We start from the raw sequence: 14,408 nt of genomic DNA, 5'->3' as shown, positions 1-14,408 counted from the left end.
CTTATATGTACGCTCCCCATTAACAGCATCATATCACTAACCACAGCCACCTACAGTATTGTAAGACTGCACAATCTCATATTCACTCTGTTGGATATCTGAAGCCAGTTTGTCTACTAACAATCATAAAATAATCCAGGCTACTTGCTTAGCATAAATCATTTATCATCATCTTTATTTGAGGCAGGCTGGTATTCGAGGCAGGCTTTAGACATGCATTTTGTTTGGAGCGGCATGCAAACCCGTAGGCTATCAAAAGCATTTTCGGTTTGGTTTGGGATTTAATGTACTTTTGGACTGATTATATTGCTAAATGTTGGGACTGATGGGCACTGAAATCTGGAAGATATTTGATGGTTCACTGTTAAGTTGTTTCATGCAGTTGAAAAAGTGTCGGGATTTCCACTGCTGTTTATTGCGAGACAAGGCAGCCCTTCATTGAATAGGGGTTGTGCTGTAATGGAAACCTTTTTGCGTAGCCAAGTAGCCTAAATTGAGTTTTTGTTTAATTATGCATGATTTAGTATTTTTTTTTTTTTAAATAAAATTCGTAGGCTGGAATGCCTTGAGTCGCAACAATTGTGTTTAAATGTAGTAGGCTTCAGCCTCTGGCAATTAGCTCGAAAGGGGCGGCAAGAGAATGAGCTTGAGAACGTGTGTTGGAGACCCATGGTAGGAAAACGACTTTTTTTTGCCAACCGTAGGCTATTAATCCAACCAACATAATACAATACAATACAACATATAATAAAATATTAAGAAGAGGTTATTTCATTGACTTAAATCGAACAATGTCTTCTAGTGGACTGATGGCAATTGTTGGTATGGTAGGCAATTGTTACCTCGTCTTGTATATGGGAACCTGCCTTTATTTGTCCTGCTATAAATAGAATCAATCCCGGGCATAATTTGAGGATTTATGGTAGCCTAGTGCTCAACTCCTCCTGCTCAACATGACGTTAGCTGTTGTTTATGATAACAAACTCAACTAGCCTATTATCAACTCGTTTTCACTAGCCTAACTATAAAATACAAGTCTATCAACGCTTTTGTTCTAAGACATTTATTTCAAACATAATTTCAAGACGCAAATTGGATACTTCAGTTACCTTGGTGGATAAATCCCAGAGAGTAGGCTCCCACACCCCATAGTGATGGGCCTAGCGTTCTTATGCGTTCAGTGTGGGGTATAAACAACCTGACAGACGTGGGGAGCTCTTTGAAACTTGGGATAATGTGATACAGTCACTACAGTAACAGTATTTTATTTTACTTCTTATGTCTTTTTTTTTTTTTCAATTTTATAAATGCTTTGTTTAAATGCTGTTGGAACAAATAGTTGATTATAAAGGCAACTTTCTGTGTGTTCTGGACTGGTAACTTGTTAAGCCAACACTTGTTAAGTTCTAACGTTGTATAAATATTAACTGCAAACACACAGTGGAGAGTTGATTTGGTTTATACCAGACAATTTAAATAGGCCTAACTAGGCTATTTGATCATGTAGTCTATGTTTGGATCATAGGCATGAAGATTCATTCATGGCTTCATAAAATATCAACATCCCATGTTGCTTTTTTCTACCATTAGCCTAAGTAGTGACCAGTATTCTACCATTGGCCCAAGTAGTGAAAACAATTGTTTGAAAACAATCAATGGTATTATCTTAATATTCTGGCAAGTTTAAAATATGATGGTCGAAAGTGGGCCAGAAGTATCTGGAAATCTGATCTCACTATGGGTTTGTGTTCACAATTTGGTCCCCCTCACTTTCAAATTATCTCCTGCGCCCCTGGCACCTGCACTTAACATACGGAGAGTTACTCAAGGTAGGGACTGATCTCTGAAATATTAGTGAATAGAAAGGACCCATGTGTATTATCAGTCATGGTTAACAGATAGTTACCATTTAATACAATTTTTTTCCCACTCTCGCACACCACCCACCTCACTATGGGCCAGGAACGGCAGTCCCTCCTCAACTCCCTCCACCCCCACACCAGCCCTCAACGTGCAGCGAACAGAGGAGCTTTGTAAGTCATGTTTCTTTTTAAATTTAATCTCCTTAATACCTATCTCATATATTGTATTGTTTAGGCATACTTGGCTTTGGATGCTACATACCATAAACATAAACATATCTGTCTGTTTGATTACAGGTGCTGTGAGGAAAAACATGGTGACACGGTCTGCCACGGACCCTGAGGTCACCAAACACGCAATCAGGTGTTTCAACCGGCGGTGGATCGGGCAACGAGGAGATGTGTTCCGCCTCCATCCACACAAATGGTGTAATAGGAGAAATAAGCATTAAACAATCTTTTTATTGAACTTCTTGTCATTCACCAGTTATTCATTTTCTGATATTTTAGCTGTGCATAGCGCAGTATTTCATTGAAGTTGTAGCCTATTAGATAAAATATTTCATGTCTGCACTGACCTAGGCCTATAAAGCACTAAATTAGGTTTTGACCACAAAATGAATGTAAAGTAGCCTAGGCAATGTAGGCTAATTAACAAAAACAGAATAGCTTATAACCTGTAACTTTCCATAAATGTCCATTTTATATTTCCATTGAATAGTGATCACGTTTGTATAGTAAATTGATGTCTTGACTTAAACCTTTTCTGTTAGGTTTATTGACAGTATTGTTAAGTTAAAAATACGAGGCAATGCAGATTAATCGTAGGCCTATATTGCTGTAGTAGCCTAGGCTAGGCCTAGTGGTAGTTTTACTTTTATCCTATAGTTGCCTAGTTTTATCCTACAGCAAGAACAGAAGGAATTTTGAAAATGAGATAAACGGGTCCAAAACGGACCCAGGCCAGATGAGCCTTTGAGTCCGTTGCAGGTCCGTGGCGGATGTATGTATCAATTTGCGGATCCCAAACGGACCCGCCGCGGAGGTAAGGTTTTAATCGCGGATGCGGAGTGGATGCAGTGCGGAGCCACGGCGGGTCCGCGATTCGCCTTCGTAACGGATCCGTACCTGAGAGCATCTGGACTCCGATACGGGTCAGTTTCGCGGGTCCGTTCCGGAAGCCGTCATACCTCCGCGGCGTCCTTTTGCTGTGTGGGTATTAACTAACCACCCGATTCACGTTGGCTGGGGGGAAGGGGGGCCATCAGACATTTGTGCCCAGTTAATCCGGCCCTGCCCCCAAAAAATCACACCTTCCCACCTCTGACAGCTTAAGAAGTCAAGAGGACTCCTTACTCAGAGACCTATACCACAAACCTGCGGAATTTTGCCGTGTTTTGAAATCCTATGCAGCTACAGGAGCTTCCAATCGCGAGGAAGCAATTTTGCATTGTAGGCATAACTAACATGCAATAACGCCGCCAACAACAACCAAAACTAGGCTAATCTTTGTCAACATGTAAATTATTGTGAATCAAACATTATTGTGAATCAAATTAAAATGTTCTCTTTTGCAAACGTAGGCATGGCAACAGAATAATTTAATAATGTTACAAAGATACTAAATCAATCCTATGTTTCATTAGGCTACTAGGCTATTTGTTTTGCCTTGATTCATTTAGGTTAGGCCTTTTTATTCAGGGGCCGTATTCACAAAGAATTTTAAGTGAAGGGGGGGAATGTGAACCCTCTCCGGCGTCTGACAACCGTGTTAATTGAATTGTGGGAAAATGCTAATGGTGGGCCGTTGCTATGCGTGTGTGGGAAACGGCCGCGGCTCTGCTGCGCCACTGTAGTGCACTGGTCCTGGCGCTGGCACGGAGCGTGCATGCAAACGACCACATTGCTTCCCCGCGGACACACAAGTCCTCTCGACTCCTGTTCCGGATCTTTCCCCCCTCCGAGCTGAATTTTAAGGCTAAAAGTAACTGGCGAATTTAGGAGCAACTCCTATAAATAATGGGCGTGTCACTCCTAACTTTAGGACTCCTAATTTTTTCACAAAAAGTAATTCACGAAGCATTTTAGACCTAAAAGTAGCACCTAAGTCTGGGACAGCTTAAGGCGAGAGGACTCCTAACTCACTAAGACCTATTCATAAACAGCTTTTTTGTGGCATTTTACGTTGCGATGTTTTGAAATGCGTAGCCTATGCGCAACAGGAGCTTCCAATCGCGAGGGAACAATTTTGCATTCATAAAAGGGATGCAATAACGCCACCAACAACAACCAAAACTACTCATTGTTAACATGTAAATGAAATGTAACATTTCATTGTGAATCAAATTAAAATGTTCTCCTCTTTGCAAACGTAGCCTAGGGATATGGTGACAGAATCATTTAATAATGTTGCAAAGGTAGGCTACTGCATCAATCCATAGGCCTATGTTTCATTAGGCTACTAGGCTATTTGTTTTGCCTTACTCTTCATTAATTTAGGCTAGGCCTTTTTATTCAGTTATTAATCATCTTCCGTCCTTCGCACTACTTGTGTAGCGCACGCATTCTCCGACCTGTCACCTGTCAGTCATCATCGGAAGAGAGGTGTTTGGAATTCCTGCGTTACAATCGTCAGCCAATCAAGGTGGTCACTTCAGTCAAGATCGTGCATGAGTAATGACGTCATCCATAGCCACGAAGACTCACTCCTAGTTTAGGAGTTGTCTGAAAGGCTTTGTGAATAACTTTTAAGAGAAAACTCCAAGCTAAAATCTTTAAGTGCGATTTAGGAGTAGCCTACTCCTAGTAGTAAGATAAAAGCCTTTGTGAATAGCCTACGGCCCCAGTTATTCATCATCTTCCGTCCTTGTGTAGCGCACGCATTCTGAGACCTGTCACCTGTCACTCATCATCGTAAGGGAGGTGTTTGGAATCATGCCCGCGTTACAATCATCAGGTGGTCACGCTTGCCCATTTACCCAAATTAATGGTCGAATATTACTGATGATCATTGTTATTTAAGAACATGCAGTGTGCGTAGGGTACCAAAAACATCTTGCTTGTAAAAAAGCATCATAACGCACATTCTGGCGGGTCTGTTATTTACTGTAGGCTGCGCAAACCACATGCCTTTATTTTGGGCAAGCCTGCATTCATTCATTCATTCAACCTTTATTTATTCTCGGAGGTTCATTGAGGGAAGCCCTCATTTTCAATGAAGCCGAGATTACAGAAGCGAAGCAAAGCGCTCCACAAACAAGACAACATTCGAGGCCTTCTGTTGAAGAATTTTATATAAAGCCTGCGCTGACAGTAATCCTCCTGCCCCTGATAGGCCTACCACAGCTGTGGATAGTGTGGAATGTTCAAGTAATAACACAATCCAATGTGTGTCTCAATTGTCCCCCGCTGACCACCTCACACATTTCTCTAGATTTTGCAACGAACTTACATGACACAATGCCATAAAATATGCCAGTTTTAGGACACAGAATAATGTTTGTAATGATACCAGGTAGGCCAGGTATTGTCGAAGGTGCATGGTGAAGTGAAATTCTTACTTTGGAAAACAAACATTTGCCGATATCATCGCCGATCATCAGAATATTGCAACAGATTCTGTGTTCTGGACTGCAGGTAACTTGTTAAGCCAGTGGTTCTCAAACTTTTATTTCATTCCCCACTTTGATCAAGGGGCATGACTGATGATAGTGGAGATAACGTGTTATCCCGAGGCTTTTGCAAGTCAGCATCTTCGACGGTAGTCTATTAAAAATATACGTTTTCGATGTCCCAAACGGAGAGCCATACTTTATTGTTTTTAACGATCTCTATGCTACTCACAAAAATGTAGGCATGGGGACATGATGAAGTAGGCTATCCAACTGTCGTGTGTTAAATTTTTGTGATTACGAGCCAGTGGTTTTCAAACATTATGCGTGACTCGGACATCTAACTAAATGCAACAGGCTCATATCGTCCTCGCATTCGCAAAATGAGGACCAGTGTTTTGTCAAATTGCAAATAGCTATTCTTTTTAACTATTTTTTTTATGATAGTATGAAGTGCTTTTTGTATAGGCTACTATCTTAATCTTGGAATATGGGGAGGGAAGTGGCGCATCTGCAGTCAGCCAAATATGAATGTAATTCTGCGGCATAAAGCAGATGTAATTGTTTATTGTACAGAAAAATAAATTGTCTACATTGCAGTCAAGAAGTAGGGCAAATTAATTTACGAAACCAAAACGTGGGTCATAGTTGTCTAAGCCTCTATTGCGTAGCCTGTTAAAAACGTCGCCAGATAGTATTAATCGGCAACAACATTGTTTTCTGCAGAAGCCTACCCAAGGCTACAGATGAATTCTGAACAGTTATTTCTCTACTGGCTCAATTATCACACCACTGTTTTGATTTGCGTAGTTGCTTTAACCCCAACACTGACAATAATGTAGACAGCAAATTTCGATTTTCGTTACCACCGTTTAATTATGCATGATTTATTTTGTTATTGAATTCGTAGGCTGGGATTACTCTCGGCAACAATTATGTAAGGGACGGCAGGCAGAGCGATGTACAGTGGCAGAGCGACGCACAGTGGCTGAAAGTGGTACTAAAGCTTCCCGCAGCTTCACGCCGCGTAATCAAAGTCAAAGTCAAAGTCAGCTTTATTGTCAATTTCTTCACATGTTCCAGACATACAAAGAGATCGAAATTACGTTTCTCACTATCCCACGGTGAAGACAAGACATATTTTACCAATTTAGGTCCACAGACAAACATAACATTCAGGTAAACAAAAAAGTAAGTAAATAAGAGGGCACATATAATAATGAAAAAATAAGAGCAGCAAAAATTGGTTGAAATTGTGCATGGACAGTCAATAAAATACTAGTGCAAAGTCAGGCCAATAAAAGGCTTGGGTAGTTCTGTTTGGCCTAAGTAAGAAAGAAAGTGGCATAGTGGTGCAAGTTATGTAAGAGCAGCAGAAGTGTTGTGTTTTCAGGACAACAACACCAAGTTGTAAAGTGTACAAGTGTGCAAGTGGAGTAGTGCAGGCGGCCATTTTGGGTCCAATGTCCAGGATGTTATGTAGCTGAGGGTGGAGGGGGGAGAGGAGGGAGAGAGTTCAGCATCCTTACAGCTTGGTGTATGAAGCTGTTGGTGAGTCTGGTAGTGCGGGAGCGCAGGCTTCTGTACCTCTTCCCAGAGGGCAGTAGATCAAACAGATTGTGAGCGGGGTGACTTGCATCACTCACAATTTTGGTCGCCTTGCGGGTGAGGTGGGTGGTGTAAATGTCCTTCAGGGAGGGGAGTGAAGCACCAATAATCCTTCCAGCTGTGTTCACTATGCGCTGCAGGGCTTTCCTGTTGTATTCAGTGCAGTTTCCGCCCCACACAGCGATACAGCTGGAGAGGATGCTCTCAATGGTGCCTCGGTAGAATGTGGTCATGATGGCTGGTGGAGCATTTGCTCGCCTGAGTTTCCGCAGGAAGTACAGGCGGCGCTGAGCTCTCTTCGCCAGTGATGCAGTGTTGGTGGTCCAGGAGAGGTCTTCACTGATGTGCACCCCCAGGAATTTGGTGCTGCTCGCTCTCTCCACCACAGCACCGTCGATGGTCAGTGGCAGGTGTTGGGTGTGACCTCTCCGGAAGTCAACAACAATCTCTTTGGTCTTGCTGACGTTCAGCAGGAGGTTGTTGTCCTTGCACCACGTGGTCAGATGGTCGACCTCCAACCTGTATTGAGTCTCGTCGCCCTTGGTGATGAGACCCACCAGAGTTGTGTCGTCAGCAAATTTCACTATGTGATTGTTGCTGTAGGTTGCAGTGCAGTCATGTGTCAGCAGGGTGAAGAGCAGCGGACTGAGCACGCAGCCTTGGGGGGCCCCTGTGCTCAGTGTGATGCTGCTTGAGGTATTGTTGCCAACACGTACTACTTGGGGCCTCTGACAGAGGAAGTCCAGTAGCCAGTTGCAGAGGTAGGTACTGAGTCCCAGTTTGTCAAGTTTGCAGATGAGTTGTTGTGGTATTATGGTGTTGAATGCAGAACTGAAGTCTATAAACAGCAATCTCACATATGAGTCTCTTTTTTCCAGGTGGGTGAGGGCTGGGTGGAGGGCAGAGCAGATTGCATCCTCTGTAGACCGCTTGGCTCGGTATGCAAACTGGAAGGGGTCCAGGGTGGGGGGGAGAATGGCTTTGATATGTGACATGACAAGCCGCTCAAAGCACTTCATGATGATGGGTGTCAGTGCCACAGGGCGGTAGTCATTGAAGCAGGATGGAGCAGTTTTCTTCGGCACAGGTATGATGGTGGCAGCTTTGAAACATGATGGGACGATGGCTTGCTTCAGGGAAGTGTTAAAGATGTCTGTGAAGACATCCTTAAGCTCCCCTGCGCAGTCCTTCAGCGCACGACCTGGGATGTTGTCTGGACCTGTTGCCTTACGGGTGTTGATAGCAGCAAGTGTCCTCTTCACGCTGTCGGCAGAGAGGCACAGGGGCTGCTCATGTAGAGGGGGATGTGTCTTCTGTGGGCAGGTGCTGTTTTGTGCTTCAAAGCGAGCAAAGAAGCGGTTCAGGTTGTTGAGCAGAGGGATGTTGCTCTCACAGCTCTGTCAAGTCAAGTCAAGTCAAGTCAAGTTTATTTATATAGCACATTTCATACACAGAGGTCATTCAATGTGCTTTACATAAACAAAACCAAACGATAATAACAAATAAAAGCATAGAAGGGCAATATAGTCAAAGAATAGTTAAAAGGTAAAGATCATAATAAAAAGAAAACATAAAACACAAGGTAAAATCATTTAAAAATAAAGAATAATTAGTAAGCAAAAACAAAGGCAAAAGTAGTAAAAAAAGTAATAAAAGACAAAGTAGAATAATTATCGAGGCAGATTCAGAATTTGTAACTCGGCACAGTTAGCAGAAAGCGTCTGAGAACAGTTTGGTCTTAAGTCTAGATTTAAAACTGGCTACAGTTGGCCTTTTTAATGTCATCCGAAAGTTGGTTCCACAGCTGAGCCGCATAGCAGCTAAAAGCTGCTTCACCATGTTTAGTTCTAACTGTAGGTTTTACTAGCAGGTTTTTCACCTGGGACCTGAGAGGACGAGAAGGTGTGTACTGCTGAAGCATGTCTGACAAGTATTTAGGTCCTGCTCCCTTTACTGATTTATAAACAAGCAATAGTGCTTTAAAGTCAATTCTGTGACTTACTGGAAGCCAGTGCAAGGACTTAAGAATTGGAGTAATGTGGTCAGTTCTTTTAGTTTTTGTTAGAGTCCTAGCTGCTGCATTTTGTATCACCTGAAGCTGTTTAATAGTCTTTTTAGGAAGGCCTGTGAACAGTCCATTGCAGTAATCAACCCTGCTGGAGATAAATGCATGAATGAGTTTTTCTAAGTCATGTTTTGACATCAGCCCTCTGAGTTTGACAATATTTTTGAGGTGGTAAAAAGCTGATTTAGTTATCGCTTTCATGTGGCTGTTGAAATTTAGATCACTGTCAATTAATACACCAAGATTTTTAACAGTATCCTTTGCCTTCAACCCTTTTGTGTCAAGGAGAGTGGCAACCCTAAGTCTTTCCTCATTTTTACCAAATATAATTACTTCAGTTTTTTCTTTGTTCAGCTGAAGAAAATTTTGAGACATCCAGGTGTTGATTTGTTCTATACACTGACACATAGATTCAAGAGGACCATAGTTGTTTGGTGATAGAGCTAAGTAAATTTGTGTGTCATCTGCATAGCTATGATATGAAATCAAATTATTTTGAATGATTTGTCCAAGTGGGAGCATATAGAGGTTGAATAATAGTGGCCCCAAGATCGACCCCTGGGGAACACCACAGGTCAAGGACGTTGGTGTTGAGGTACAGTTTCCGATGGCAACAAAGAAGCTCCTTTCTTGTAGATATGATTTTAGCCAGCTGATAACTATGCCTGTAAATCCAACCCAGTGTTCTAGTCTGTGTAGTAAAATATTGTGATCAACAGTGTCAAATGCTGCACTAAGGTCCAGTAGCACTAGGACTGATGTTTTACCTGAATCTGTGTTGAGGCGTATGTCATTGGAAACTTTAATGAGAGCTGTTTCAGTGCTGTGATTTGCCCGAAAACCAGACTGAAAGTAATCAAAATACCCATTTGATGTTAGGAAGGTGGTTAATTGATTAAAGACTACTTTTTCAATAATTTTGCCAATAAAAGGTAGATTGGATATGGGCCTGTAATTGTTTAGCATGGAGGCATCCAGGTTATTCTTCTTGAGAAGTGGCTTTACAACAGCTGTTTTCAGTGACTTAGGAAAAGTGCCAGACAGCAATGATACATTTACAATTTGAAGGACATCCGCCGCTATGAGGTGAAAAACAGTTTTGAAGAAATTGGTAGGCAGAGTGTCTAAGACACATGTGGAAGGGCTGAGATTCTGTACCGTTTTTTCAAGTGTTTCGTAGTCTATCAAGCTGAACTCTGACATCAAGTTTAGTTTCCCTCTGTTTGTTGCTGGAAGTTCAGGTTGTTGAATTTGTAATTGAGCAGATATGTTGAGTCTGATTTTGTCAATTTTACCTTTAAAAAAAGATGAAAACTCATTGCATTTATTAGTTGAGAGAAGTTCAGGCGCTAATTGTGAGGGGGGATTTGTTAACTTATCAACAGTTGAAAATAGAATACGAGTGTTATTTGAACTTCTATTGATAATGTTAGAAAAGAAAGACTGTCTTGCTTTGCATATTTCAGAGTTATATGTGCGGAGCATCTCTTTATGGATTTCATAGTGGATCTGAAGTTTGTATTTACGCCATTTTCTTTCAGTCTTCCTACACTCTCTTTTTAGAAATTTAACTGCTGGATTTTGCCTCCATGGTGCTTTCTGTTTGTCCTTAACTTTCTTGAATTGTAATGGAGCAATGTCATCCATAATGTTTGCCATTTTTGCATTAAACTGATCAAATAAGTCTTCAGAGTCTGACAGTTGACTTGACTTTAGTGAAAGTGCTTGCTCAAAGAGAGCACTTGTCTGATCATTTATGATTCTCCTTTTTACCATCATAGCTGTGTTTTGAGTGTGTGGGGACATAGACACATCAAAGAACACGCAAAAATGATCAGATAAGGCCAGGTCTTTAACAGTGGCGCGGGCTTGTAGTCCGTGAGGGCCTGAATGCCCTGCCATAGGCTTTGTGCGTTCCTGCTGTCTTTGAAGTGGGTGGTTATCTTGTGAGTGTATTCCTTTTTTGCTTCCTTGATGCCACGGGACAGGTTGGCTCTCGCTGTTTTCATGCCAGCTTCATCCCCAGCTCTGTAGGCTTTGTCTCTGGCCCTCAGCAGCCTGAGGACATCCCCTGTCAGCCATGGCTTCCAGTTAGCCCGAGTGATGATGTCTTTTGTGTGGGTCACATCATCGATGCACTTGGTGATGTAAGAGGTTACAGTGTCTGTATACTCCTCTATGTCTGTCCGGTTGTTGTAAGTGGCTGCCTGCTTAAACATTTCCCAGTCTGTTGTGTCAAAGCAGTCTTGAAGAGCATCGGAGGCTCCCTCAGGCCACACTTTTACCTGCTTACGAGGAGTAGCAAAAGTGTTGTTGCAGGCCGGAGTAGTCCGAGTTCCTTTAGCGTCTCTGTTGCAAAGTCCAGAACGCTGCAAAACTTGCTTTTGCAGATGTCAATTAAAAACTGCCTGCTGTACTTGTAGTACGACGTAGTAAGACGAGACGAACACGTAAAACTTTCGGACAAACACTTTTTAAACGAACAAAACACCGTACGGTTGGGACAGAGAGAGGTCGCTGCGTGTGTACGCGCCGCCATCTTGGCAAAACACTGCGTGAATGAAGTGGTCATTTGAAAGCGATGCCCACTGTACACACCTGGTTTAGAGGGGTGAGGTGTGTGTGTGTGTGTGTGTGTGGGTGTGTGTGTACACACCTGGTTTAGAGGGGTGAGGTGTGTGTGTGTGTGTGTGTGTGTGTACACACCTGGTTTAGAGGGGTGAGGTGTGTGTGTGTGTGTACACACCTGGTTTAGAGGGGTGAGGTGTGTGTGTGTGTGTGTGTGTGTGTGTGTGTGTACACACCTGGTTTAGAGGGGTGAGGTGTGTGTGTGTGTGTGTGTGTGTACACACCTGGTTTAGAGGGGTGAGGTGTGTGTGTGTGTGTGTGTGTGTGTCTGTGTGTGTGTGTGTGTGTGTACACACCTGGTTTAGAGGGGTGAGGTACACACCACATCCAGATTCCTTTGGTTTTGGACTCAATGGTGCTGCCCAGGGCAAACCCTGAGAGATCAACAGGAACTTCATTAGAGACCATGAGCTTCATGCCCCACCCCTCAACATCTCTCCACCAATCACACGCTCTGGTTAGCCCGCCCATTACATCTCCACCAATCACACGCTCTGATTACCCCGCCCACTACATCTCCACCAATCACACGCTTTGGTTAGGCTGCCCACTACATCTCCACCAATCACACACACTGCTTTGTCTGCTGTGGCTCTGACCTGTGTGTTTGCCGGCCAGCCGGTTCATGAGGTAGGACTTGCCCGTGCGGTAGAGCCCCACCACGGCCACCACCACCACCGGCTGCTGGATCTGCTCCAGGATCTGCAGCGCCTCCTGCTGGACACGCATGTGCCCGTCAGGCCCGTTATCAACCAGACACACCGGGGTCTGCATGGAGAGAGCCATCTGGGGACACACACACACACAAACACATTACAATTCCTCTCAGTATTGGTGAAATGAGATGGGTATTGTCATATGAAAACGCCTGATATTAGTTAAAAAAAATTTACAACTGCTTACAAACTTACAAAGTTTGCCATCATTGGCAGTGTGGTGGCAAATTACTGGCGAACACATTTGCCACTAGTGGCAAACTTGTCATTGTTGCTAGAACAGCTGAAAGTCTGCCTCTAGTGGCCAACATTAGCCGTCACTTCTTTTTGGCTCCCAGATACAACTAATGCAGTGACAATAGGAAGACCCTGTAAATAGTAGCAGTAGAATGTAAAATAATGTGATGAAATAGGCTACAAGATAAATAAAAAAAATCAGTAAAAAAGTGCATTGCAGTAGTCTAACCTGCTAGTGATAAAGGCATGGATTAGTTTCTCTGCATCTTGTTGAGTTAAAAAAGGTTGCACTTTGGCAGTGTTTCTGAGGTGGTGGAAATAAGCTGTCTGGGTAACTTTACTGATATGGGGCTTGATGCTTAACTCTGTATCGAAGTTGACAGCTAGGCTTGTTACTTTTGATTTTACCTGGTGTGCCAGGTTTCCAAGACCAATGTAGCCTACTTCATGCAGTTCATATGCAGTTCATATGCAGGAAATATAAAAGTTTGAGCATGGAAAAAAAAACATTGCAGCCTACACTTTGCTACACAAATGCAATATTCTGGACATGAAAATATTATTTTAGTGCATTTCAGAACAACTGTATAACTTTCCCATAACTGCAGTGGGTCTAGGATGCACACACCATCAAAACCGATACATTTTATAAAACGTTTATGTCTTGCAGCCTACCTTTGGAGACAGAAGATTCAAACTGCGTTGCGTGCGACAGAAGATTTAGACTGAACAGCGTGAGGATGTAGAATAGAATGTTGAGATCGCTGAACCCTTGAAGAAAACGAATGGAAATGAGCAGGAACCCGCATCTGTAACTGTCAACGCATTATAAGGCAGTCTATAAGACCTACATTTTACATTTTTCGTTTTAAAAGCGACTATCAAATGAGGAGGACTTAGCCTACATTTAAGTAACAATTGGCGGCATTAGGCCGTCTCTTATTTCCCACGATAAACTCGGACTTGGCTAGCCAATAGGCTACAAGACCAAGCGTAGGCCTATAGCAACTACACAATTCGCTTACCCGAGAGTTTTAACTGCCAAGATCCTCCGGTTTAACCCTCTCTGGTAGGCTAATAGCCCGACAGCACAGAAGAAGCAGGGCACACACGCAGTGCGGATCGCACTCGTTATCTTGTGAGAGAGACAAGCTCACAATATTACATCAACACATCTGACTTCAGACAATAGGCCTACGAGAGCTCAGTCTGAGAGCTCAGAGAAGAGTGCAGGGTACAGTGTTACACGAACACACTTCACTTCTCGGAAATCACTGTCGTGCCGGTTATGCTATCTTTGTTTTGGTTGACTTGACAGACAGAGACAGACAGACTTCTCGAAAATCACTGCCGGTTTACTTTCACTTTCAGCCAGCCGCGCGCCTCTCACGCGCCCAGCCTGTAGATTGTTCTGCTGTTGGCAGCTCTTCACGCCCCAATACGCACCGCGCGGTCACTGACCGGGAACACTACTGTGTTGCTGTTGCATGTGTCGTTTTTACTTTTCGATATCCGACAAGTTTACAATAAAGCAGAGATGTTCAAAAGTCATTTTTTGGAAGTCCAAGTCGAGTCTCAAGTCTTAGAGCTCAAGTCCAAGTCAAGTCTCAAGTCTTTGAGGGGCAAGGTCAAGTCAAGTCTCGAGTCTTTTGTCACCAGTCCAAGTCAAGTCTCAAGTCTT

At 43.0% G+C, this 14,408-nt stretch overlaps 1 protein-coding gene and 1 long non-coding RNA gene across 10 annotated transcripts in view; one reads left to right on the top strand and one right to left on the bottom strand.

The window, feature by feature from the left end:
- Positions 1-14,011, bottom strand: part of LOC121703871 (guanylate-binding protein 1-like) — a 127,053-nt gene extending 113,042 nt beyond the window's left edge. For 4 of the 9 annotated variants that reach the window (XM_042084303.1, XM_042084304.1, XM_042084313.1 and 1 more), the window contains exons 1-3: positions 12,686-12,712; positions 12,374-12,560; positions 12,071-12,148 (exon numbers count right to left, since the gene is read on the bottom strand). In XM_042084303.1, coding sequence (XP_041940237.1) covers positions 12,071-12,148; positions 12,374-12,560; positions 12,686-12,700 — 280 coding nt within the window. In that variant the 5' untranslated portion in view covers positions 12,701-12,712. Of the gene's footprint in view, positions 1-12,070; positions 12,149-12,373; positions 12,561-12,685; positions 12,713-13,135; positions 13,152-13,402; positions 13,499-13,752; positions 13,966-13,988 lie in introns of those variants that run through there. The other 5 variants (XM_042084306.1, XM_042084314.1, XM_042084308.1 and 2 more) reach the window with 4 other exon arrangements.
- On the top strand, positions 1,961-2,331 carry LOC121703899. The gene is made up of 2 exons (XR_006030165.1): positions 1,961-2,033; positions 2,160-2,331. It is a non-coding gene; the product is annotated as an uncharacterized LOC121703899 (long non-coding RNA).
- Positions 14,012-14,408: the final 397 nt, after the last annotated feature.

The sequence above is a fragment of the Alosa sapidissima genome, chromosome 2 (assembly GCF_018492685.1).
Source record: "Alosa sapidissima isolate fAloSap1 chromosome 2, fAloSap1.pri, whole genome shotgun sequence".
NCBI classification, from domain to species: Eukaryota; Metazoa; Chordata; class Actinopteri; order Clupeiformes; family Clupeidae; genus Alosa; species Alosa sapidissima.
The sequence above is the reverse complement of the archived record's forward strand: the minus strand, read 5'-3'. Positions and strand labels throughout refer to the sequence as shown.